The 25713-nt window shown below is 53.6% G+C and overlaps 1 protein-coding gene across 3 annotated transcripts; it reads right to left on the bottom strand.

Annotated features, from left to right (window-relative positions):
• Window positions 1–25713, bottom strand: COLGALT1 (collagen beta(1-O)galactosyltransferase 1). Of its 3 annotated transcripts, none has more exons than XM_077978295.1 (12): window positions 25368–25713; window positions 21665–21812; window positions 20633–20750; window positions 13902–14036; window positions 12727–12931; window positions 10701–10820; window positions 5904–5980; window positions 5709–5815; window positions 5085–5217; window positions 3562–3689; window positions 2259–2465; window positions 1–1987 (listed from the first exon to the last, which is right to left on the bottom strand). In XM_077978295.1, the coding sequence occupies exons 2-12, from the start codon at window positions 21754–21756 to the stop codon at window positions 1720–1722; spliced, it is 1590 nt and encodes a 529-aa protein (XP_077834421.1). In that variant the 5' UTR covers window positions 21757–21812; window positions 25368–25713; the 3' UTR covers window positions 1–1719. The 3 variants fall into 3 exon arrangements, with proteins under 3 accessions (XP_077834421.1, XP_028694969.1, XP_077834420.1); XM_028839136.2 differs by having other exon boundaries at window positions 21665–21775; window positions 25422–25713; XM_077978294.1 differs by lacking the exon at window positions 10701–10820 and having other exon boundaries at window positions 21665–21775; window positions 25422–25713.

Below are 25713 nucleotides of genomic sequence, written 5' to 3'. Positions count from 1 at the left end.
TGAAAACCAACCAGGAACATTTATTAAAAAAATAAGCAAGTTATCCCCAAGAGGGTGAAGCACCGCTGGCCGGTTCTGACATTCGATTCAGGCTGAAGGCATGGCAACTCCTCCGGCCCTTGCTGGGAAATGTCCTGCCCAGGCCACGGGCGGTGCCCCAGTGCAGCTGGGTCCCCGAAAAGCCCCCAAACACATGATCCCACCAAAGGCTTGAACAGAGCAACTTCATCAAGCAGGCAGGGACCACACCTGAGACACAAGGGCAGGGAGGTAAAGCACAGGGGACTGGGGTTGGGCCAGGGACACCCAGCCCCCGTCTCCAACTGGCGCCCCCTCCAGGGGGGCTGACATGTGGTGTGGGGCCACCAGGACCTGTGGCTGCCCCTGGTGGGGGAAGAACAACCCTCCCTCTTGGGTGGTCGGGGTATGTTGTCTGCACACAGCTCAGATGACCATGGGCACAGGAAGAATCAAACTCAGTCAACCATCCTTCAACCCAACTGGGAGTCTGTGAGGCCTAGCACACAGGTGCTCAATAAATGCTTGTGGCATGAAGTGAAGGAACCGATCTTGTTCATCTCTGTGCCCTAGCACTTGGCATGTAGCCCATGACGAAAATGCAGACTGAACAACTGTCATCCTCTTTCTTATCACTAGTGCCCAGCACACAGTCAGTGCTCTTGAGGTGTGTGGAAAAGAAGCCAATTAAAGAGTGAGAAGTTCCCACACCGTCTAGCAGTGAGGGGAAAAAGGAAAAACGTGAAAAGTACCTTGTTCACTCCCATTCCCATCCCACAGCTCAGCTCCCTGCACACAGCAGGGGCTAAGTGTACCAAATCAATAACTTATCTTTGTGACACGAGTGCCAGGCACACAGTAGGTGATCAGTATGTGCTTGAATAAATGGATAGAAGCATCTTATTTATCTCAATATTCCCAGAGCCTGGGCTGGGCGCAGTGGCTCATGCCTGTAATCCCAGCACTTTGGGAGGCCGAGGCGGGTGGATCACTTGAGGTCAGGAGTTCGAGACCAGTCTGGCCAACATGGTGAAACCCCGTCTCTACCAAAAATACAAAAATTAGCCAGACGTGATGGCGCACACCTGTAGTCCCAGCTACTTGGGAGGCTGAGAAACAAGAATTGCTGGAACCTGGGAGGCATAGGCTGCAGTGAGCCAATATCATACCACCGCACTACAGCCTGGGTGACAGAGTGAGACTCTGCTCTTTTAAAAAAAAAAAAAAAAAAAAAATCCCAGAGCCTAGAATGGCACCCAATACACAGTAGGCACTCAATAAATCCTTGAATGAATTTTAAAAATGAATGTGTATCAGTAGTGCCTGATTCTTACTCTGATCAGTAACTGCTTGATGACTGAATCAATCGCTGATAGAGGGAATAATTATGCCTCATTCACTGCCATAACATGGGAACCTGGCATACAGCAGGTACTTAATAAGTGTTGGGCACATGAACAGATGAAGAGGGCTTGGTTCTTCCCAGTTCCCCAGGGCCAAGCCCTGTTGCTGGCATGCAGTAGGCACTCCATTAATGCTGCCTGTGTGCACGTGATTGCTTAGCGAGAGCTGGCTGGACACCACCCCACACGAGAGCCCTCTGCGGCCTGCCAAGGGGTCCTAGAGGTGGCCCTGATGTCCTCAGTAAGCACCTGGAACCTGGGCCAGCGAAGGCTGCTTTGGCTTTCTGGCTGCCACCCCTCAGAGTTCATCCCGGGCAGCACTGTCTAGTGGGGACTGGAGCACGTCTGAGTTCTTGGCCTCACGGCTCAGTGCCTGCTGCTCCCGCATCTTCTGGGACTTGGCGCGGTCCCAGTCGGTCTTGACGTGCTCATTGTTCCATACGACTGAGGTCTCAGTGTCACTCACATAGCCATCGTCTCCGGTGTAGTGTGTGGGGTAGATGAGCAGCGGCTCCACGGAGAAGGCATGCAGGTTGCGGAGGGAGAAGTGGGCCTTGTACTCAGACCTGGGGGGAGGAGGAGGGGAGTGAGGGGCAGCAATGGCTTCAGGGGAGGGGACAGCTGGAGGAAAAACTGGAGGTGAAGAAGTCAGCCGGGATAGATTAAGACGTAAGTGTGCAGGGGATACAAATGGAGACAGATCTGGGAGGGGGCGAACGGAGGGAGAAGTAGGCAGAAGAAGAGACAAGTCCTCAGAGTCCGTGAGTTTCACGCCCCCACCCTCCCAGGACAGGCCCACGGTGAGACGCCAGCCCAGCAGCCGCCTGCCCCTCTCACACTGGGTGCTTGTCGAACATGACGGGCAGGAACTCGTCCACAGGCAGCATCTTGGAGAGCGGCTCAGCAGCCAGCAGCTTGCGGGCGCCTTGCAGGGAGATCACGTAGGCCAAGGTCCAGTAGGAGTAGTCGGCCTCCACCAGGTTCCTCACGCGGGGCACAGCCTTCTCGGGGTGCTCCACCTGCATCCGCTTCCGGCCCACGTAGCTGGGGTGCAGGATCGGGCCTGTCACTCTCCTCCCGCCCTCCAGAGGGAGCTTGCCCAGAAAACTAGGGATCTAGTTACCCCGCCAGGCCCTGGGATGGGAGCAGGCTCAGCATGTTTGCGGAGCGCTGTGACTGGATGCAGAGAATGCAGGAGCCCAGGGGTCTGGGGGTCATGTGGGTCATGGGAATTAGAGTTTTTCCAAAGGGCGTGAGGGAGCCGTGGAGGCTTTGGAGCTGGGGAGAGCAGGATCACGCAGAGGTTCTCTGAGGCTGAAGCTGCTCTGAGTTCAGAGGGCAGTGGGGGTGGAGGTGGGCGAGGTGCCCTGATGTGGGGAGCAGTCAGGAATGGAGGGGTGCAGTTACTATTCACACGGGGCAGTGTTCCCAGAATGTGGATTAGGGCACTGCACTTGGAAGGGAAAGATGGAGGAAAGAAGAGGACAAACCAGCCCACCTATAGGAGAAAAGAAAGGCTCCAGTGCAGGAAACATGGGGGCGGTACTCCCATACCAGGGCTTGTCTAAGACCCAGGCGCCCTGGCCACGCCCCCACTCTTCGGCCACACCTCCAGCTCTGACCACGCCCTCCATGACCACACCCCATGCTCTTCAGCCTCGCCCGCAGGCTGCCCGGTCAAATTTTAGCCACATTCACTTCCATAGACCTCAGTCAAGTCTCTAAGCCCTGACCAAGCCTGCAGGCTGCTGGCCAGGTACCTTGAGTTCTGGGTGATCCTTCTAAGGTCCTTCCCTATATAGTCTACAGCCCTGACAGTGCTCTCAGGCCCAGGGATCACGTGAATCATCCTGCTACGTTTCCAGGAGTTAGCCACGCCCTACGCCTACCACCCTGACCACACCCAGACATACGGCTCTAGGCTTAGCTGCAGCGCTCTGGCCACGCCCCTAGGATCCAGCTCCACTCCGCCTCGCAGCCCCACCTCTAAGCCCTGGTCCAGCTCCACCCCACCCTCAAGCCCCGCCTCTAAGCCATGACCCGTCCCCAGGCCCCAGCTTCACCCTGTCCGCAACCCCACCTCTAAGTCCTGGCCTTGCCCCAGGCCCCAGCTTCACCCCACCCTCAGATCCCCACTCACATGAGGTCCCAGTCCAGGCCCTCCCGCTCTACATCGCGCATAAGGTTCATCAGGCGTCTCTTGAAGAAGATCTCAAAACGCAGGTCATCCTCAAACACAAGCGATTTCTGCAGCCCCCGGTCCACCACCTGAGAGAGGAAGCCCAGCCAGGTCACAGGGAGGCCAAGGCCAGGCCTGACCCTAAAGCACAGAGCTCTGCTTTCAGAAGCTCTGAAAGACCAGGAGAGAAGCCAGTGCATCTCCCCGCCTCTCCTAGCTCCAGGGACATCTGGACATCCATGCCCTCTGTCACCCATGATGGATCTCCGAAGAGGAAGGCCTCCTAGCCCCTCAAATGTCCACACCTCATGCACCTCCCACCTTGCAGCCGCACGCCCCCATTTGGCTTCATGTTTGATGATCATGTTTTTTTCTTTCTTTTTTTTTTCTCTTTTTTGAGACGGAGTCTCGCTCGGTCGCCCAGGCTGTAGTGCAGTTGCTCAATCTTGACTGCAACCTCCGCCTCCTGGGTTCAAGTAATTCTCCTGCCTTAGCCTCCTGAGTAGCTGGGATTACAAGCATGTGCCACTACGCGCGGCTTTTATTTATTTTTCTTTTTTTGAGACACAGTGTCACTCTTGTCGCCCAGGCTGGAGTGCAATGGCATGATGTCAGCTCACTGCAACCTCCACCTCCTGGGTTCAAGTGATTCTCCTGCCTCAGCCTCCCAAGTAGTGGGATTACAGGAGCCCACCACCACACTCAGCTAATTTTAGTATTTTTAGTAGAGTCGAGGTTTCACCATGTTGGCCAGGCTGGTCTTGAACTCCTGACCTCAGGTGATCCACCTGCCTTGGCCTCCCAAAGTGCTGAGATTACAGGCATGAGCCACCACACCCAGCCATTTTTCTCTTTTTTTCTGAGACACAGTTTTGCTCTGTTGTCCAGGCTAGAGTGCAGTGGCACAATCTTGGCTGAATGCAGCCTTAACTCCTAGGCTCATGTCACCCTCCCACTTTAGCCTTCCGAGTAGTCAGGACCACAGGTGTGTGCCACCATGCCTGGCCCTGATAGCCCCAAGTTCGAAGCCCAATCAGACACCCTCCTCCAATCACAGCCTCTCCCTCTGAGGGTGGCTGAGGATGCCTGGGCTGGTGGGGTGCCCCTGGCACTGGGCAGGTGCTGGTTTAAAGTGGCTCTGTGGCCATGACTTCTATTACTAAACGTCAAGCATAGAGACCAGGCTGGGAGTAACGAGGATTTGTTTACAGGTCCCAGGCCCCAGACACCACCTGCTGCTCAAAAGGGCTCACCCCTCCCCCGAGCCTCAGTTTCCACATCTGCGCAATGGAAGGATGGCAGACACACCTGGGGTTGATACAGCTGGTGTGGCGCATCATTCACTAAAGAGACGCCATGGGTCCCATGGCTGAGGCTGGATGCCTGGCCAGGGCTTTGGGGAACTCCTTCAACCCCTTCCCGCTCCAAATCTCAGAGGAGATCTCGAGTCATAACTCTGGCCCCGCCCATCGCTCAGGACACACCTCCTTCCAGATGTTGTAGTGGCTCAGGAAGCAGCCCAGCTCACCCTTGGTGAGGGGCCGGCCGTGGTAGGGGTCCCGGTAGCCGGGCAGCATCTGGATCCCCAGCGCCTCCACCTGGCTGGTGTTCATGGCTCTGGAGAGGAGGAGAGGGTCATGAAGAAGGCTCACCTTGCCTGCCATTCTGCCATCCCCCGCCATTCCATCATCCCCTGCGGCGCTGAGCAGCTGGTCCCCCTCTTGTAGCACTGGCACCCCTCCTGGACACATGGGGCCTCACTCACCTGCACATGGTATACACTCATGGGCAAACCTGCTCTCCTCCTCTCCTGGAGTCTGACTGACTTACCCCTCCATAGTCCCCACCAGCGCGGTCTACACTGGCAGCATGCAAACCGACCCATTCCCCTGGGTCAGGACTCACTTGCCTTCCATGGTCTACAACTGTGAGGATCTGCCCCTTCCCCGGGGTCCCTTTCACTTGCCCTCCATGACGCCCACTGATGTGGTCTACACCTGTTTGGACACCACGCCCGCCCCCATCTGAATCACTTGCCGTCTACCAGCGAGGTCTACACCCACATCCACGTGCGGACCCGCCCCCCCACCCCCAGGCCTCGGACTCACTTGCCGTCCACGGCCTCTACCAGCCGGCACTCGATCTCCTGTGCCTGCAGCGCCCGCAGCATGCGCTCCCGCCGGTCCTGCCGCCGCCTCAGGTTGATCATGAAGACCTGCAGCCCGGAGAGCCCCGAGCCAGATCAGCCCCTGCAAGCGAGGGCCCTCCACCCGCAACCAGCCTCCAGGGAACGCCCAGCCCACCTCGTCAAAGCCCATCTTGTCCGGTGTCTTGGTGGGAGCCGAGATGAAGCGGGAGGGCTCTGCTGGCGGGTGCTTCACTGTGGGGCACAGACGTTAAGGAGTCGCTGGGGTGAGGGGCCTCCTACCTCTCTCCAACAGGCTTTCCCCACCGGCTCCATGGCTCCCAGTCCGACTAGCTCGGCCCACAAAGTCGACCTGGCTCCGCCCACATCAGTGCTGCTCTCTAGGAGCCCCTCCCATGTCATTTGAACTCTGCACAGCAGCCCAAAGCCCTGACCGCACCCCAGGCCCCAGCTTCACCCCGCCCCCCGTCCTGCCTCTCAGCCCTGGCCACACCCCAGGCCCCAGCTTCACCCCGCCCCCAGTCCTGCCTCTCAGCCCTGGCCACACCCCAGGCCCCAGCTCCATCCCGCCCCCAGCCTGGCTTCTCAGCCCTGGCCACACCCCAGGCCCCAGCTTCACCCCGCCCCTAGCCTGGCCTCTCAGCCCTGGCCACACCCCAAGTTCCACGTTCACCCCGCCCCCAGCCCCGCTACTCAGCCCTGGCCACGCCCCAGGCCCTAGCCTCACCCTCAACCTCCCCGAGCCTTGTCTCTAAGCCCTGGCCTTGCCCCAGGCTCCAACTTCACCCTGTTCACCCTGCCCCTCCCCAGCCCCACCTCTAAGCTCTGGCCACGCCCCAGGCTCCAGCTTCACCATGCACCCCCCCAGCTCCACCTTTAAACCCTGACCATGCAACAGCTTCGCTCCGACCCCCAGCCCCGCTTCTAAGTCCTGGCCATACCGCAGGCCCTAGGTTCACCCTGCCCCCAGCCCCGACTCTCAGCCCTGGCCACGCCCCAAGCTCCAGCTTCACTCCGCCCCCAGCCCAGTCTCTAAGCCCAGGCCATGCCCCAGGCTCCAGCTTCACTACGCCCACAGTCCCGCCTCTAAGCCCTGGCCACGCCCCATGCTCCAGCTTCACTCCCCAGCCCCACCTCTAAGCCCTCGCCAACGCAAAGAACTCCCATTCCTACCTCAGGCCCTTTGCACATGCTTGGTCCCTGCTTGAAATACCCTTCCCTTCCCTGCTCTGTATCCTTACTTTTCAGCTATGATGCCCTGGGCATGGGGGTCACCCTCCCCCCTCCCACCTCCCTAGGCTGAGCCAGGCCTCCTCTGGGCCCCAACAGCACCTGGACTTGCACCACCAAAGCTCCCATCCTTGCTGCCCTAACCCCTTGGCCCTGTGCCTGTCTGTTGTGGGCCCCTTGGGAAGGACACCAGGTATGTCTGCTCACACTGGGCCCCTAGTGCCCAACACAGGGACTTGGCACACAGCAGGCACTCAGTAATTGCTTGTAGAATGAACCAAGAAATGATGGCATGCTGTGTATCCTTGACTGGCCCGGGCCTCAGCTTTCCTAATCTATAAAATGGGTCAATAAGCCACTGAGAGGTTTCACGAACAGATGTCATGAGATCACGCACTATGTCATGGGGTGAACTATGTCTCCCCAGTGCCAACCACCAGTACCCCAGGGTATGATCCTATTTGGACACAGGGTTGTGAACAGAGGTCGAGTTAAAATGAAGTCATTAGGGTGGGCCCTAATCCATATGGCTTGGGAGGCTGAGGTGGAAGGATTGCCCAGGAGTTCAAGGCTGCAGTGAGCTATGATGGTGACACTGCACTCCAGCCTAGGTGACAGAGACTCCATCTCCCAAAAAAGCAAAAAAGAAGGCCGGGCACAGTGGCTCACATCTGTAATCCCAGCACTTTGGGAGGCCAAGGCAGGTGGATCACGAGGTCAGGAGTTCAAGACCAGCCTGGCCAACATAGTGAAACCCTACCCCCACTAAAAATACAAAAAATTAGCCGGGCGTGGTGGCAGGCGCCTGTAGTCCCAGCTACTTGGGAGGCTGAGAGAGGAGAATGGCGAGAACCTGGGAGGCGGAGCTTGCAGTGAGCGGAGATCAGGCCACTGCACTCCAGCCTGGGAGACAGAGCGAGACTCCATCTCAAAAAAAAAAAAAAGAAACCTAAATTAACAAATTAGCTGAGCATGGTAGTGGCATGCACCTGTGGTCTCAGCCACTCAGGAGGCTGAGGTGGGAGGATCGCTTGAGCCAAGGAGGTTGAGGCTGCAGTAAGCTGTGATTTTGCCACTGTACTCCAGCCTGGGTGACAGCGAGACTCTCTCTCAAAAAATAATAATAATAATAATAATAAGGAAATGACAACACAAATATATGTATATGTGAGAACTTAAACTGGGAAAACTCTGGCAGCTACAGAGACGCTTCTCAGGCCCTGGTTCCTGATGGGAGGTGGTGATAAATGGAGACCCACCATCCCCGACTGTGGCCGGGTGGGACCTGGACATCTAAGTATGCCAGACTCTTGGGTGTTGCGGGGGGCCTGCCCCAGTGATTGTGCAGTCTCCAGGTGTCACCTCAAAAAAACTCAAAAGTCTCCCCTAGGCCGGGCGCGGTGGCTCAAGCCTGTAATCCCAGCACTTTGGGAGGCCGAGACAGGCGGATCACGAGGTCAGGAGATCGAGACCATCCTGGCTAACAAGGTGAAACCCCGTCTCTACTAAAAAATACAAAAAAAACTAGCCGGGCGAGGTGGCGGGCGCCTGTAGTCCCAGCTACTTGCGAGGCTGAGGCAGGAGAATGGCGTAAACCCGGGAGGCCGAGCTTGCAGTGAGCTGAGATCCGGCCACTGCACTCCAGCCCGGCGACAGAGCGAGACTCCGTCTCAAAAACAAACAAACAAAAATCTCCCCTAGGCCAGGCGCAGTGGCACACACCTGTAATCCCAGCATATTGGGAGGCGGAGAGGGGCAGATCACCTGAGGTCAGGAGTTTGAGACCAGCCTGGCTAACATGGTGAAACCCCGTCTGTACTAAAAATACAAAATTACCCAGGCATGGTGGCAGGTGCCTGTAATCCCAATTACTCGGGAGGCTGAGGCAGGGGAATCGCTTGAACCCAGGAAGTGGAGGTTGCAGTGAGCCGACACTGCACTACTGCACTCCAGCCTGGGTGACAAAGTGAGGCACCGTCTCAAAAGAAAAAACAAAGTCTCCCCCAAACACAAAGGACAGGGTGCTATTCCATCTTGAGCCACCAGGGGGAGCCGCAGATAGACTTGTTCAGAAATCGGTAAGGCTAGGGAAACGGAGCCCAGGGACAGACGCCTCACCCCTCCCACCCAGTCTCCATCTATGCAGTGGTGGGAATGGCAGTGGCGTTGGCAGGGCTTTCTGCGCCCACAGCAGGGAGAGGCCCACATTAGAAATGGCTGAGATGGGAGCACCATCCCAAGGCAACCGCAATTACAGCTCAGCCCTGTGTGCTCCTCCAGTTGTAGAGGGACAGCTGCTGGTTTCATAGCTTATGGATTTTTTAAAATTTTTATTTATTTTATTTATTTATTTATTGATACAGGGTCTGGCTCTGCTGCCCAGGCTGGAGTGCAGTGGCGCAATCATGGCTCACTGCAGCTTTGACCTCTTAGGCTCAAGGGATCCTCTTGCCTCAGCCTACCGAGTAGCTAGGACCACAGGTGTGCGCCATCACACCTGGCTAATTTTTGTTTTTTTTTTTTGGTAAAGACAGGGTTTCACCATGTTGCCCATGCTGTTCTCAAACTACTGGGTTCCAGGGATCTGCCCACCTCGGCCTCCTGAACAGCTGGGATTATTATTTATTATTATCATCATTTTTGAAGACAGAGACTTACTCTATTGCCCAGGCTGCAGTGCAGTGGCACGATAATGGCTCACTGCAGCCTCCAGCTCCTGGGCTCAAAGGATTCTCCCACCCCAGCCTCCTGAGTAGCTAGGAATACAGGCATGTGCCACCATATCGGACTAATTAAAAAACATTTTTTTCCTTTTTTTTTTTGAGACAGTTTCACTCTGTTGCCAGGCTGGAGTGCAGTGGCATGATCTCGGCTCACTGCAACCTCCACCTCCTGGGATCAAGTGATTCTCCTGCCTCAGCCTCCCGAGTAGCTGGGACTACAGGCATCCGCCATCACACCCAGCTAATATTTTTTTTGTAGTAGAGACGGGGTTTCACCATGTTGGTCAGGATGGTCTCCATCTTTTGACCTTGTGATCCGCCCGTCTTGTCCTCCCAAAATGCTGGGATTACAGGCGTGAGCCACTGCACCCGGCCAAAAATTTTTTTATAGAGAGATGGGGTCTCACTATGTTGCCCGGGGTGATCTTGAACTCCTAAGCTCAAGCAATCCTCTCACCTTGGCCTCCCAAAGTGCTGGAATTGCAGGTGCGAGTCACCATGTCCAGCCTATACATGCAGTTCTTTAGTGAAAACTTGCTGTCCTGTCAGTTCTCACATCCTCCATAGCTCCTGACTGTCCTCAGGGGGAAGGTCCCTTCCTCAGCCTGGTCTCTGAGGCCATCTACCCTGGCCCTGGATACCAGCCCCAGGGGCCCACTGACCTTGCCTGTTCCCCAGGTTCACGTCCCTTCCAGCCTCTCGGCCTTTGCCCACGCTATCAATCCCCTTTCTGGTGAACTCCTACTCATCCTGCCCCTTAATGCCACCTCCTCCAGGAAGCCCACCCGACAACCCCGAGCACGCTGCGTACAGCTGCCTGCAAACCAGCACTCTGTAACAGCAGGGACAACCCTCCACCTCGTTCACATGTGCTCTTGCACTCAGCACCCCCCACAGGGACTGGCATCTGCCTGGCACTCAGTGCTCACAGGACAGATTCGAGACATCAGTGAAAGGGAGGCAACCTAGCCCCTCCCAGGGCAGTTTGCAGGCAGACTCACCCATGACCTCCAGCTGCACGTGCATGAAGCTCTCAGCCTCATCCTGGAGGGTGCTGTGGGCGCGCAGCGGTACCGGCAGGAAGCCGTACTCCTCCTTGTTGCACACGTACATCTGCACCTCTGCAGTGGGCAGGGAAGCAACAGACACATGTAAAAACAGGCCAGGCCCAGTGGCTCATGCCTTCCATCCCTGGGCTTCAGGAGGCCAAGGCAGGAGGATCACTTCAGATCAGGCATCTGAGACCAGCCTGAGCAACAGAGCAAGACCTCATCTCTACAAATAATTTTTTTTCTTTTTTTTTTTTAGACAGAGTCTCACTCTGTCTCCCAGGATGGAGTGCAGTGGCACTATCTTGGCTTACTGCAACCTCCACCTCCTGGATTCAAGCGATTCTCCTGACTCAGCCTCCCAAATAGCTGGGACTACAGGCTTGTGCCATGCCACCATGCCCGGCTAATTTTTGTATTTTTAGTAGAGACAGGGTTTCACTATGTTGGCCAGGCTAGTCTCAAACTCCTGACCTCAGGTGATCCACCCGCCTCGGCCTCCCAAAGTGCTGGGATTACAGGTGTGAGCCACTGTGCCTAGCCCAAAATTTTTTTTTTTTTTTTTTTGATATGGAGTCTCACTCTGTCGCACAGGCTGGAATTCAATGTCATGATGTCAGCTCACTGCAACCTCCACCTCCCGGGTTCAAGCGATTCTCCTGCCTCAGCCTCCTAAGTAGCTGGGACTACAGGCACATGCCACCACGCCTGGCTAATTTTTTGTATTTGTAGAGATGGGGTTTCACTGTGTTAGCCAGGATGGTCTCAATCTCCTGACCTCATGATCCACCCGCCTTGGCCTCCCAAAGTGCTGGGATTACAGGTGTGAGCCACCACACCCGGCTCTACAAATAATTTTAAAATTAGCTGGGAATGGTGGTACCTGCCTATGGTCCCAGCTACTCAGGAGGCTGTGGCAGGAGGATCACTTGAGCCCAGCAGATTGAGGCTCCCGTGAGCTATGATAGCGCCATTGCACTCCAGCTTGGGCAACAGGGCAAAACCCTGTCTCAAAAACAAACCAAACAAAAAACAGTAAAAATGCATGTTGAGGCACAAGAAGGAAACAGTTTGACAAAATATCAGTTAAGTTACTTCCTTCTACATCTACCCTTTTCTGGATGGTTTGAACTTTTTTTATGAGTGTATCTTTTTTTTGAGACAAAGTCAGGTTCTGTCGCCCAGGTTGGAGTTCAGTGGCGCCATCTCGGCTCACTGCAACCTCCGCCTACGGGGTTCAAGCAATTCTCCTGCCTCAGCCTCCAAGTAGCTGGGATTACAGGCACTTGCCACCATGCCCAGCTAATTTCTGTATTTTTTTTTAGTAGAGATGGGTTTTCACCATGTTGGCCAGGCTGGTCTCGAAATCCTGACCTCAAGTGATCCACTGAGCCTAGCCGAGTGTGTATCTTTTTTAGGCTAAAAAATTCAACGATGCTCTTTTAATTTAATTTTATTGTATTTATTTTTTTTGAGACAGAGTCTCGCTCTGTTGCCCATGCTGGAGTGTAGTGGTGTGATCTTGGTTCACTGCCTCCTGGGTTCAAGCAATTCTTGTGCCTCAGCCTCCTGAGTAGCTGAGAGTACAGGCACCCACCACCACGCCCAGCTAATTTTTGTACTTTTAGTAAAGACGGTTTTCACCATGTTGGCCAGGCTGGCCTCAAACTCCTGACCTCATGTGATCCGCCCGCCTCACCCTCCCAAATTGTTGGGATTATAGGCGTGAGCCACTCCGCCTGACTAACCAATAGATCTTAAAGAGCTAGGGAATGAAGCTAACCAGTAAAGCCAGGGCTGGAGAGAGACTGGGTCCTGGAGACATTATCTGAACACCTAGATACAGCTGTATCTGAAGTCAGCCCTGCGCTGCATTGTTTGGGTTCCGTGAATCTTCCGTGTGCTCTGAACTGGCTTAGCGCAAAACCCAAACAACCAGGCAGATGGCCCTGCAATGGCAGACCTCTCATGTACGTACCTGCCTGCTTGCAGGAGAAGGCAAAGACGATGATGTCGTCAAAGGACCAGGTGTAGTCAGGGTGAGGTGGGTAGAAGGCCAGGTTCCTGGACGCTGCCTTCCGCAGGTCGATCAGGAAGGTTGAGTGCACCATGGGAACTGCAAAGCAGCCCCGGCGGTCTCGCTTGCGGATGGGGATGTAGGCAGGTGTGCGCTTGTAGTAGCCCTGTGGGGAGAGAGCGACAGTTCCGCATAGGGGTCTTGAAAGGTGAGGATGGAGGCCCATGATGGCGGGCGGCATGGCACGGGACCAGACGGAGAGCCAGGCACAGCAGTGTGTGCCTGTGGTCCCCCCAGATTCAAGCCCAGTATGGGACCTGTGGCCAGGCCTGGCCAATAAGAAAGAGCCTTGTATTTCCCCAGCTTCAGTAATGAGTTCAGAGGTAGTGTAGAGGAGACTAGCAATGGCCCAATCAGAATGGATGACGGCTGGACGCTGCTGAGATCACTCTCAAGCTGTCTGAGAATGAACCCACCCAAAGGATGGAGAAAGACAGTTATCCAAACGCCTGGATCAAGCCATGCCTGAAGTCCCATCCTGACACCACCACTTGCTAGCTGTGTGAGTTTAGGCAAGTCACTTCCTCTCTGTGTTTCTGTTTCCACCTCCGGAATAGCAGGGTGGGGGACAATCAAAGACCCTCTATTCTTCCCTCCCGTCTGGCCTCAGAGGACTGTTTAAAGATTACCGTAATGAGTTTTTGTTTTGTTTTGTTTTGTTTTTGAGACCAAGTCTCACTCCATCACCCAGGCTGGAGTGCAGTGGCGCGATCTCAGCTCACTGCAACCTCCGCCTCCTGGATTGAAGTGAGTCTCATGCTTCAGCCTCCCGAGCAGCTGGGAGGACAGGCGTGTGCCACTGAACCTGGCTAATTTCTGTATTTTTTTTTTTTTTTTTTAGTAGAGATGGGGTTTCACCATGTTGCCCAGAGTGGTCTCAAACTCCTGAGCTCAGGCAATCCGCCTGCCTCAGTCTCCCAAAGTGCTGGAATTACAGGCGTGAGCCACCGTGCCCAGTTTCCATGATGATTTTTGTAAAACACACACACAACAAGGTGGTGTGACAGTAAGTTTCACTCTAGCCACGAACCCACCTGCTCAGCCCAGACCCCGCAGTCCCCAGGCACTCACTGTACCTGGGAAGTCATTCCACACCAGAAGTTGGAGTACGCAGCCCGGGAATCCAGCATGGGGGCGACCACCGTCTTGTTCTCAGCGATGAGCAGGCTCAGTGTGTCAGGGTTGAGGATCAGGTTGTCCGCGTCTACAAACTGCAAAACACCCCACACAGCATCAGCATGGGCTGCCAGACTGCCTCCAGGTCAGGCTAGCACTCAGAACAGCTGGGGCAAAGGCCAGAGCCCTGGGGGTCTGGCAAAGACCTCTGGAAGCACCCCCACACCGGCTGAAATGGAGCAGGGACCCCGTTTTGGGGGCCTGCAGGATCCCCTGGATCATGGAAATAAAGCAAAGGTCTTGAGTTCCTTCAAAGAAAATTCTAGGCACTGAGCTAGCCCTGAGAAGTAAATGAACAACCAGAGCAAGAAGGTAGCAAAACATTTTTTTTTTTTTTTTTGAGACAGAGTCTCACTCTGTCACCCAGGCTGGAGTGCAGTGGTGTGGTCTCCGCTCACTGAAACCTCCGCCTCCCAGATTCAAGCGATTCTCCTGTCTCAGCCTCCCGAGTAGCTGCGACTACAGCCGTGCACCATCACATCCGGGTAACTTTTTGTACTTTTAGTAGAGACGGTGTACCGTCAAGTTGGCCAGATTGGTTTTAAACTCCTGACCTTATGTGATCCGTCCACCTTGGCCTCCCAAAATGCTGGGATTACAGGTGTGAGCCACCATGCCCGGCCTAGTATTTTGCTTTTTCTTCCTTTTTTATTTTTTAAAGGGATAGCATCTTGCTCTGTCACTCAGGCTGAAGTGCAATGGTGCAATCGTAGCCCACTGCAGCCTGGAGTTTCTGGGCTCAAGTGATCCTCTCATCTCAGCCTCCCAAGTAGCTGAGAGTACAGGCATGCGTTACCATGCCCGGGTAATTTTTTTATTTTTATTTTTGTAGAGATAGGGTCCCTCTACATTGTCTAGGGTAGTTTTGAACTCCTGGGTTCAAGTGATCCTCCCGTTGCGGCCTACCAAAATGCTGGGATTACAGGTGTGAGCCACTGCACCTGGCCTAAAATTAAAAAACATACATACATATATATAGAAAATCACACATAGAAAATGATTAGATCTGGATGCTTCCCCTCTACTAGGATGTAAAGACACAAAAGTCACGATATCTCACAGAACCACTAACATGTTTTTCGGGTTTCTTTTTTTTTTTTTTTTGAGACGGAGTCTCGCTCTATCGCCCAGGCCGGAGTGCAGTGGTCGGATCTCAGCTCACTGCAAGCTCCGCCTCCCAGGTTTATGCCATTCTCCTGCCTCAGCCTCCCGAGTAGCTGGGACTACAGGCGCCCACCACCTCACCGGGCTAGTTTTTTGTAATTTTTAGTAGAGATGGGGTTTCACCATATTAGCCAGGATGGTCTCGATCTCCTGACCTCATGATCCGCCCGTCTGGCCTCCCAAAGTGCTGGGATTACAGGCTTGAGCCACCGCGCCCGGCCGGGTTTCTTGTTTTGTTTTTTTTTTTTTTTGTAATGGAGTCTCCTGTTGCACAGGCTGGATGGAGTGCAGTGGCACGATCTCAGCTCACTGCAACCTCCACCTCCCATGTTCAAGCAATTCTCCCTTAGTCTCCCAAGTAGCTGGGATTACAGACACATTCTACCACGCCAGGCTAAGTTTTGTATTTTCTGGTAGAGACGGGGTTTCACCAGGTTGGCCAGGCTGGTTTCGAACTCTTGATTTCAAGTGATACACCTGCCTCGGCCTCCCAAAGTGCTGGGATTACAGGTGTGAGCCACCGCGCCCGGTCTGGATGTTTTTCTTTTACTGCTGGTCCACAGAGATGCTTGCTGTTACCCAGGCAGTATCGTTTAGAATATTGGATCAACTGCCATAAACAACAACAAAAACTAGAATTCCAGTATCCCCCGGCAACGTGGGAATACCATTTCCACATGGCAACCTTCAGTTGCAGAGGGCAGTTGGCTGGCTCTTAGGACAAGCCCTGTGGTCATGTTACATACCCCATCCGGTCCCTCTGGATGTTTGAATCTGTGACCTTTGAATATTAATGCAGAACAAACAGCCAGATCACTGTGGCAGCTCCTCAAAAAGCTAAACATAGAATTACTACATGATCCAGGAATTCCATTCCTAGGTATGAACCAAGAGAATTGAAAGAAAGGACTCAAACAGGTTGTTTGTTTGTTTTTGAGACAGAGTCTTGCTCAGTCACCCAGGCTGGAGTACACTGGTGTGATCTCGGCTCACTGCAACCTCCACCTCCTGGGTTCAAGTGATTCTCCTGCCTGAGCCTCCTGAGTAGCTGGGATTAATTACAGGCATGCGCACCACCATGCCCAGATAATTCAAACAGGTCTCTGTACGCTCATGTTCATGTCAGAATCCTAACAGCCAGGCCAGGTGCAGTGGCTCAGACCTGTAATCCCAGCACTTTGGGATGCCAAGGCAGGCAGATCACATGACGTCAAGAGTTCAAGACCAGCTTGGGCAACATGGTCAAACCCCGTCTCTACTAAAAATTACACACACAAAAAATTAGCCAGGCATGGTGACACATGCCTGTAATTTCAGCTACTCGGGAGACTAATAACGCAGGAGAATCGCTTGAACCCAGGAGGCAGAGGTTGCAGTGAGCCGAGATCATGCCACTGCACCTCAACCTGGGCGACAGAGCACCACTCTGTCTCAAAAAACAAACAAACAAAAAAAGAATCTCTACAGCCAAAAAAAGTGGAAGCAACTGAAGTGTGTCCATCAATGGATGAAGAGATCAACACGATACGGCCCACCCAGACGATGGAATGTGAGACAGCCATACAAAGGAAGAAAGCACGGATCCAGGCTGTAATGAACCTGGAAAACTCGATGCTGAGTGAGAGAAACCAGACGCGAAACGCCACGTGGTGTGACATTCCATTGATGTGAAATGCCCAGAACAGGCAAATCCACAGACAGGAAGCAGATGAGTGGCTGCCAGGGCCTAGGGGAGGGGAATGGGGAGTTGAGGAGTGACTGCTGATGGGGGTTTTATTTCTGGGGAATGAAAATGTTCTGGAGGCCGGGCGTGGTGGCTCACGCCTGTAATCCCAGCACTTTGGGAGGCCGAGGTGGGCGGATCACAAGGTCAGGAGATCGAGACCATGGTGAAACCCCGTCTCTACTAAAAATAGAAAAAATTAGCCGGGCGCAGGGGCGGGCGCCTGTAGTCCCAGCTACTCGGGAGGCTGAGGCAGGAGAATGGCGTGAACCCGGGAGGCGGAGCTTGCAGTGAGCCGAGATTGCGCCACTGCACTCCAGCCTGGGCGACAGAGCGAGACTCCGTCTCAAAAAAAAAAAAAAAAAAAAAAAGAAAATGTTCTGGAATTAGAGGTGGTGCTTGCGAAACAAATAAATATATATGTGAACTGACTTCAATTAATACAAACAAGAAATAGGATAAAGTGAATCTCTCCAGGAGATACAATTAAAATTTAGATGCTGGCCAGGGGTGGTGGCTCACACCCATAATCCCAGCAGCACTTTAAGAGGCTGAGGCGGGCGGATCACGAGGTCAGGAGATCGAGACCATCCTGGCTAACACGGTGAAACCCTGTCTCTACTAAAAATACAAAAAATTAGCCGGGCGCGGTTGTGGGCGCCTGTAGTCCCAGCTACTCGGGAGGCTGAGGCAGGAGAATGGCATGAACCCAGGAGGCAGAACTTGCAGTGAGCCGAGATCGCGCCACTGCACTCTAGCCTGGGCGACAAAGCGAGATTCCATCTCAAAAAATAAAAAATAAAAATAAAAATAAATTAGCCTGGCGTGGTGGCAGGCGTCTGTAGTCCCAGCTACTCGGGAGGCTGAAGCAGGAGAGTCACTTGACCCCGGGAGGTGCAGGCTGCAGTGAGCCAAGATTGCGCCACTGCACTCCAGCCTGGGCGACAGAGTGAGACTCTGTCTCAAAAAAAAAAAAAAAGAAACACGAAAATATAATTTTGTGTCAAAAGCCACTTTGAGTTTTGAACCAGCACTTTGAGCTCCACCCCGGTTTGCTGAGGGAAAAAAGCTAAAGCCAGGCAACCTCAAACCACAAAAGCAAAATCTGAGAGGCAGGACAAGGCAGCTTTGTGCCAGAACGCTCTGGAAGGTTCCAGATCCACCTCTCTGCCTTGCCAGTTCTGACACCCCGCCAGGCAAGGTGTCCCCTCCCTCTGTCAGCCTCTGTTTCCTCACCTATAAAATGGTCTGATAAGCCACCAAGCAAGAGAGTTCCCCTCAGGAGCTCCATCCGTCCTCCCCGGACGTGGCACTGTCCCCGTTCCTCTCTCCCTGGCACCTTCACATCCAGTGCCAAAACAGACCTTCTCCTTCACCTCGCGACGCATCCTGAACCCCCTGCCTTTCTCCACAGCCCCCACCCCATGCAGGCCTGTCCATCAATCGCTGGTACCCTGCTCGGGCCTCTACTCCGGCCTCCTGCTAGTGTGTGCGGCTTCTGCTACCCGCAGCAGCCACCGTGGCTTTTTTTTTTTTTTTTTTTTTTTTTAAGACGGAGTCTCGCTCTGTCGCCCAGGCTGGAGTGCAGTGGCGCGATCTCAGCTCACTGCAACCTCCGCCTCCCGGGTTCAAGCGATTCTCCTGCCTCAGCCTCCCAAGTAGCTGGGGTTACAGGCGTGCGTCATCACACCAAGCTGATTTTTGTATTTTGGTAGAGACAGGGTTTCACCATGTTGGCCAGGCTGGTCTCGAACTCCTGAACTCTAGCAATCCAGTTGCCTCAGCCACTCAAAGTGCTGGGATTACAGGCATGAGCCACCACGCCTGGTCCACAGTGGCTTCTGAAAATCTTACATCAGAACACAGACCTCCCCTGCTCACACACCCTCCATGGCTCCCCATTCCCCTCCAAGTAGACACCAAGTGCCTCCACTGGCCTGTGTAGCTGGACCTCTAGCCACCACTGCATCGAAGTCACTTTGCTCACTTGATTCCTTTCTTTTTCTTTTCTGTTTTTTGTTTGTCTGTCTGTCTGTTTTAAGAGATGGGCTGGATGTGATGGCTCACCCCTATAATCCCAGCACTTTGGGAGGCCGAGACAGCCGGATCACCTGAGGTCAGGACTTTGAGACCAGCCTGGCCAACATGGCAAAACACCATCTCTACTAAAATTACAAAAATTAGCCAGGCATGATGGCGGGGGCCTGTAATCCCAGTTACTCAGGAGGCTGAGGCAGGAGAATTGCTTGAACCCAGGAGGTGGAGGCTGCAGCAAGCTGAGATTGTGCCACTGCACTCCAGCCTGGGCAACAGAGTGAGGCTCTGTCTCAAAGAAAAAAGCAAATCAGGAGAATATAGGAAAGTATGAAGGCTGAAATAACATTTGGGGTAGATCATAGAAAATTGTGTAATGGATTCAATGTATATTATTTGGGGGATGGATGCCCCAAAATCTTTGACTTCACCACTTCACAATCTATGCATGTAACAAAATTATACTTGTGCTCCATAAGTTTATACAAATTAAAAAATAGTAGTAATATTCAATCAATAAAGTTTTTTTTTTTTTTTGAGAGAGTCATTCTGTGGCCCAGGATGGAGTGCAGTGGTACGATCTCGGCTCAAGAAAAAAATAAAAAATAAAAAGACTCAACTGTTCCCTTCCCCATGAGACAATGTCCCCGCAGGAGGAAGTGCAAGTCAGGCCTCAGCAATTCAATGTGGCCACCACCCCCCAGTCCCTGACCCCTTCCGGCTGCTTCTTGGAAGTGACCCAAAGGTTTGGCCATTACATATGACGGTGATAAAAACAGACGTGACACGGTCAGGTGCTGTGGCCCATGCCTGTAATCCCAGCACTTTGGGGGGCCGAGGCAGGAGGATCACTTGAGCCCAGGAGTTGGAGACCAGCCTGGGCAACATAGCAAGACCCTGTCTCTACAAAAATATTTTTTGTTATTTTTAAAAAATATTTATATATTTATTTATTTATTTATTTATGAGACTGAGTCTCACAGTGTTGCCCAGGCTGGAGTGCAGTGGTACAATCTCAGCTCACTGCAACCTCTGCCTCCCAGGTTCAAGAGATCCTCCTGCCTCAGCCTTCTAAGTAGCCAGGATTACAGGCACCTGCCACCAGGCCTGGCTAATTTTTGTATTTTTAGTAGAGACAGGGTCTCCCCACGTTGACCAGGCTGGTCTCGACCTCCTGACCTCAAGTGATCCACCCGCCTTGGCCTCCCAAAGTGCTGGGATTACAGGCGTGAGCCACCATGCCTGGCTTCTACAAAAATAAAAATAAAAAATTAGCCAGGCATAGTGGTGGGTATCTGTGCTCTCAGCTACTCGGGAGGCTGAGGCAGGGGAATTGCTTGAACCCAGGAGGCGAAGGTTGCAGTGAGCCGAGATTGTGCCACTTCACTCCACCCTGGGTGCCAGAGTGAGTCTCTGTCTCAAAAAATAAAAATAAAAAAATAAAAATGGACTTGACCCAAGTGTCCAAACACAGGGGACAACTGGGGACAGAAAAGCCCATTCATTCCTGGTGCTGAGGATCAAATGAATCCCAGCTCCTCCTCCACTGACCAACCATGTCACCTTAAGCAACTCATCTCCCCTCTCTAAGCCTCAGTTTACCCTTCTGCAAAATGACGTTAAGGATGGTCCTGGCATCCTGCTGTTCTGCCTTCCCTGGGGATACCCAGACCTGCCCGTGATCCACAGCTGGCCAGCTGAGAAACTTACCAGGATGTAATCAGCCCACATGTCTCGAGCTGATTTCAGGGCTGCCTGGCGCAACTTCATGACATGCTCGTAGCGTGAGTCAGACCAGTGTTTCGGGCCTTCCTCGTCTGGGTAGGACCTATGGGGAGGCAGCTGTGATGTGGACATCACAAGGCACCATCAAAGCCTAGCGAGGGCCTGAGCTGCCTTCGGGGTACTCAGAGAGAGCTTCCTGGAGGAGGGGACATGTAAGCTGATCTGAGGGATGGGAAAAAGGAAACGAGGAAAGAGAAGTGGGGAGAATGTCCCTGGCCGGAGGTACAGCCTGTGCAAAGGCCTGGAAGGAAGAAAGCCCGAGGCACACTGGAGGGAAGGAAGGAAGCTCAGAGTGGGGCCCAGTGCAGTGGCCCACGCCTGTGATCCCAGCACTTTGGGAGGCAGAGGTGGGAGGATTGCTTGAGGCCAGCGCTTCGAGACCAGCCTGGGCAACACAGTGAGACCCTATCTCTATAAAAAATACAAAAACATTAGCTGGGCATGGTTATATGTGCCTGTAGTCCCAGCTACTCAGGAGGCTGAGGTGGGAGGATAGCTTGAGCCCAGGAGGTAAAGGCTGCAGTAAGCTGTGTTCACTCCACTGCACTCCAGCCTGGGTGATGGAGTGAGACCCTGTCTCAAAATCCCAGAAAGGAACTGGGTGGGGGCGGGGAGTCCATGCTGCCCAGGGCCTCAGGGAGTAGATAAACAGCAAAGTCAGTGCTGGGACCAAGACTGAGTCAGTGAGCCAAGGAACAAAGCAGTGGGCGTCCCCAGAAGAAAAAGGGAGTGAAGGAATTCTAGGTGCAGGGAACGGCTTGGGCAAAGGTCTGACAGGAGGATTATGGCCTATTTGTAAAGATGAGGGAGGGTCAGAGTAGCCTAATGCTGCCTGGCTGGGCTGGAGAGGCAGGGACTGAGGGCCTGTTATTCTGTCCTGGGACAACGGGGAGCCATAGAGGGTGTGTGAGCAGAGGCAAAGCCCAGTCAGACTAGGAGCAGGGGAAAGGCGCTCACCTGGGCTCCTCCGCCGGCCGCCACTCCACAGAATGGTACAAATTCTTCACGGCCACCAGCCACTCCCGCAGCACAGTTGACGTGTTATCCATGTTGTGGTCCGTAGCCACCCTGAAGGGAGAGGGAACAGGCAGCGCAGTTGGGGAGACTGAGGCAGGACCAGGCAGCAGCGAGGCAAGTCGAGGACCACATCCCCAACTGGCCTCCCACCAGCCATGCACCTCTGGCCAGGACACTTCTCCGTTTCCTTTTTTTTTTTTTTTTTGAGACAGTCTCACTCTGTCGCCCAGGCTGGAGTGCAGTGCAGTGGCGCGATCTCAGCTCACTGCAAGCTCCGCCTCCCAGGTTCACGCCATTCTCCTGCCTCAGCCTCCCGAGTAGCTGGGACTACAGGTGCCCACCACAACGCCCGGCTAATTTTTCTTTTTTTTTTTTTTTTGGTAGAGACGGGGTTTCACCGTATTGGCCAGGATGGTCTCAACCGCCTGACCTCCTGATCCGCCCACCTTGGCCTCCCAAAGTGTTGGGATTACAGGCATGAGCCACCGCGCCTGGCCCTTTCCATGTCAGTTTCCTCATCTGTAACATGGGGGTGGGAACAGGACCCAGTTTACTGGGAAGTGGAAGGATTAAGCTAATTTTGGAAAGACACATTAGTGATTGGCTGTTTTATTACTGAGCATCTAAGATCTTGCAAACCACATTCACTAACAAATATGTGTAACTTCATTTTTTTTTTTTTTTTGAGACAGAGCCTTGCTTTGTCACCCAGGCTGGAGTGCAGTGGCATAATCTTGGTTCACTGCAACCTCCGCCTCCCAGGTCCAAGCAATTCTCCTGCCTCAGCCTCCCAAGTAGCTGGGATTACAGGTGCACGCCACCACACCCAGCTAATTTTTGTATTTTTAGTAGAGACGGGGTTTCACTGTGTTGGCCAGGCTGCTCTCGAACTCCTGACCTCAGGTGATCCACCTGCCTCGGCCTCCCAAAGTGCTGGGATGACAGGAGTGAGCCACCGCACCCGGCAATTTTTTACTGTATGTATCAGGCCAGGCACAGTGGCTCACGCCTGTCATCCCAGCACCCTGAGAGGCCGAGGCGGGTGGATCACCTGAGGTCAAGAGTTCTAGACCAGCCTGGCCAACATGACAAAACCCCATCTCTACCAAAAATACAAAAATTAGGCCAAGCACAGTGGCTCACGCTTGTAATTTCAGCACTTTGGGAGGCCAAGGCGGGAGAATCACTCGAGGCCAGGAGTTCGAGCCTAGCCTGGCCAACATGGTGAAACCCTGTCTCTACTAAAAGTACAAAAAATTAGCTGGGCGTGGTGGCAGGAGCCTGTAATTCCAGCCACTCAGGAGGCCGAGGCAGAATTGCTTGAACCTGCAGAAGAATCACTTGAACCTGGGAGGCGGAGGCTTCAGTGAACCGAGATCGTGCCACTGCACTTCAGCCTGGGCTCAAGAGCGAGACTCGAGTCTCAAAAACTAAATTAAAAAAAAAAATTATTTAAATTTTTTTTTTTTTTTTTTGAGACGGAGCCTCGCTCTGCCGCCCAGGCTGGAGTGCAGTGGCCGGATCTCAGCTCACTGCAAGCTCCGCCTCCCGGGTTCACGCCATTCTCCTGCCTCAGCCTCCCCAGCAGCTGGGACTACAGGCGCCCGCCACCACGCCCGGCTAGTTTTTTGTATTTTTAAAGTAGAGACGGGGTTTCACCGTGTCAGCCAGGATGGTCTCGATCTCCTGACCTCGTGATCCGCCCGTCTCGGCCTCCCAAAGTGCTGGGATTACAGGCTTGAGCCACCGCGCCCGGCCAATTATTTAAATTTTAAAAAAAATTTAAAAAGTTGAAAAATTAAAAATAAAAATAAAATTAATTAAAATTAAAATTAATAATTTTTTTAAAAAATTAAAAAATGAAATATCACAAACCAGCTGGGTGCAACGGCTCATGCCTGTAATCCCAGTATGTAATCCCAGCTGAGGCAGGAGAATCACTTGAGCCCAGGAAGGGGAAGTTGCAGTGAGCTAGGATTGCACCACTGCACTCCAGCCTGGGCAACGGATATAAAACTCTATATCAAAAAAAAAATGTATATCTCAGCAGGGCGCTCATGCCTGTAATCCCAGCACTTCGGGAGGCCGAGGCGGGACAGATCATGAGGTCAGGAGATCCAGACAAGCCTGGCCACAATGGTGAAACCCCGCCTCTATTAAAAATACAAAAATTAGCCAGGCATGGTGACGCGTGACTGTAATCCCAAGCTACTCAGGAGGCTGAGGTAGGAGAATCACTTGAACTTGGGAGGTGGAGGCTGCAATGAACTGAGATCGTGTCACTGCACTCCAGCCTAGGCGACAGAGCAAGATTCCGTCTTAAAAAAGAAAGAAAAAAAAAAGCATATCTCATCTCAAAGTATATCTCATAAACCCCCTACCCTGCCTTCCTTCATCTTCTCCTGTGAGCCACACCACTTCAGTGGGCTGCAGTCATTTATTCATTCAACAAACATTTGTTAAGTACCAATTGTGTATTTGGATTATCCAGACTGGGAAATCGGGTGGAAGGAAAAGCAACATTTGGGAGTTTAGTTTGACCATAGTGCCAAGAGCTAATTCTACCCAATAAGTTAAGTTGACAATAACACCAGCAATGAGTAACACCAGCAATGATAGCAATCATAATAAAATCACTGAGAGCCAAGCCCATGCCAGACCCAAGGACTCCACATCCATTAACTGGTTAATCTTCAGAGACAAACCCCAAAAGAGAATTATATTAATACACTTATTTTCTTTTCTTTTTCTTTTTTTTAGAGGCAGGGTCTTACTCTGTAGCCCAGGCTAGAGTGCAGTGGTGCAATCATAGCGCACTGCAGCCTCAAACTCCTGGGCTCAAGTGATTTTCCCGCCTCCTGAATAGCTGGGACTACAGGCACACACCACCACACCCGACTAATTTTTGTATTTTTTCTAGACACAGGGTTTTGCCATGTTGGCGAGGCTGGTCTCGAACTCCTGAGCTCAAGTGACCCGCTCACCTTGGCCTCCCAAGTTGCTAGGATTACTGCGTGAGCCACAGCGCCCGGACCCATTTTCCATTTGAGGAAACTGAGGCAGGGAGTGAGAAGTCACCAGTCAAAGACTTCTTCAGAGTTCTGGCCTGTTCCCTCCCAAGAAAGCATCCACTTCCTCCTGGGCCATCTAGTCCTGGACTCCACCCACGTCGGTCCGAAGGCAGGGGTTTGACTGGGGCCTGGAGCCGGGCTGAGTTCAAGCTTAAGGTTAGCAGCAGGCACAGAAAGGCTTGCTGTTAGATGTGGCCCCTGGCAACGCCCCAGTGGGGGCTGCGGGCTCAGTCCTTTGGAGGTGTACGTGCTCCAGAGGAAGTTAGAACGAGTCACAGTCAGTGGGGCCGGATCTGCCCTAGTAGGGTCCAGTAGACAGGAGCGGTGCCCAGCCCACCCCAAAGGAGCCAGCAGGAGGAACTCGATCCCGCTTGTTTTAATGTGGGGAGGGCTGTGTCTGGCCCCATGGGAGGACAGCAGGCAGGGGGCACGCGTGGGCCCATCCCGATGGGGCAGCGGGCAGGGGCATGCGTAGACCCGTCCCGATGGGGGTAGAGAACAGAAAGCACGCGCGGATCCGCCCAAAAGAGGATAGCGGGCAGGGGCTCGTGTGAATCCACCCCAAAGGGGACAGCGAGCAGGGGCTCTCGTGGACCCGCCCGATGGGGACAGCGGGCTCGGCTCACCATAGCGCAGTGCGCTCCCGCGGGTGCCGCAGCCGCTCGAGTGCGCCCAGCGTGGTGGGCAAAGCGTGGGCCGCGTTTCGCGCCAACAGCGCGATGAGCACGCGCGGCGCCTGCAGGGGCGACTCCGGGCTCCAGCGCTCCTCGGGGAAGTAGGCGTCGGCGCCCGGCTGGCCCCCCGGCGGCAGTGGCGCCAGCAGCAGAAACAGCAGCGCCTGGAGCGACTGCTCGCGCCGCCGGCCGGCGCGTGGGGCCGCCGCCATCGCGCCACGCGTCTCCTTTAAGTCGTTTTTCT

The sequence above is a fragment of the Macaca mulatta genome, chromosome 19 (genome assembly GCF_049350105.2).
Source record: "Macaca mulatta isolate MMU2019108-1 chromosome 19, T2T-MMU8v2.0, whole genome shotgun sequence".
NCBI lineage: Eukaryota > Metazoa > Chordata > Mammalia > Primates > Cercopithecidae > Macaca > Macaca mulatta.
This window is presented reverse-complemented; position numbering and strand designations above follow the sequence as displayed.

Bases quoted from the DNA above. Each gene is read 5' to 3' on its own strand.
- COLGALT1 (XM_028839136.2), bottom strand. From the start codon at position 25,681: ATGGCGGCGGCCCCACGCGCCGGCCGGCGGCGCGAGCAGTCGCTCCAG. The intron at 12,932-13,901 runs GTACAGTGAGTG...CTCTCCCCACAG, and splicing joins GGTGTGGAATGACTTCCCAG to GGCTACTACAAGCGCACACC. The intron at 5,218-5,708 runs GTGAGTCCGAGG...CCTCCTCTCCAG, and splicing joins GTAGAGGCCGTGGACGGCAA to AGCCATGAACACCAGCCAGG.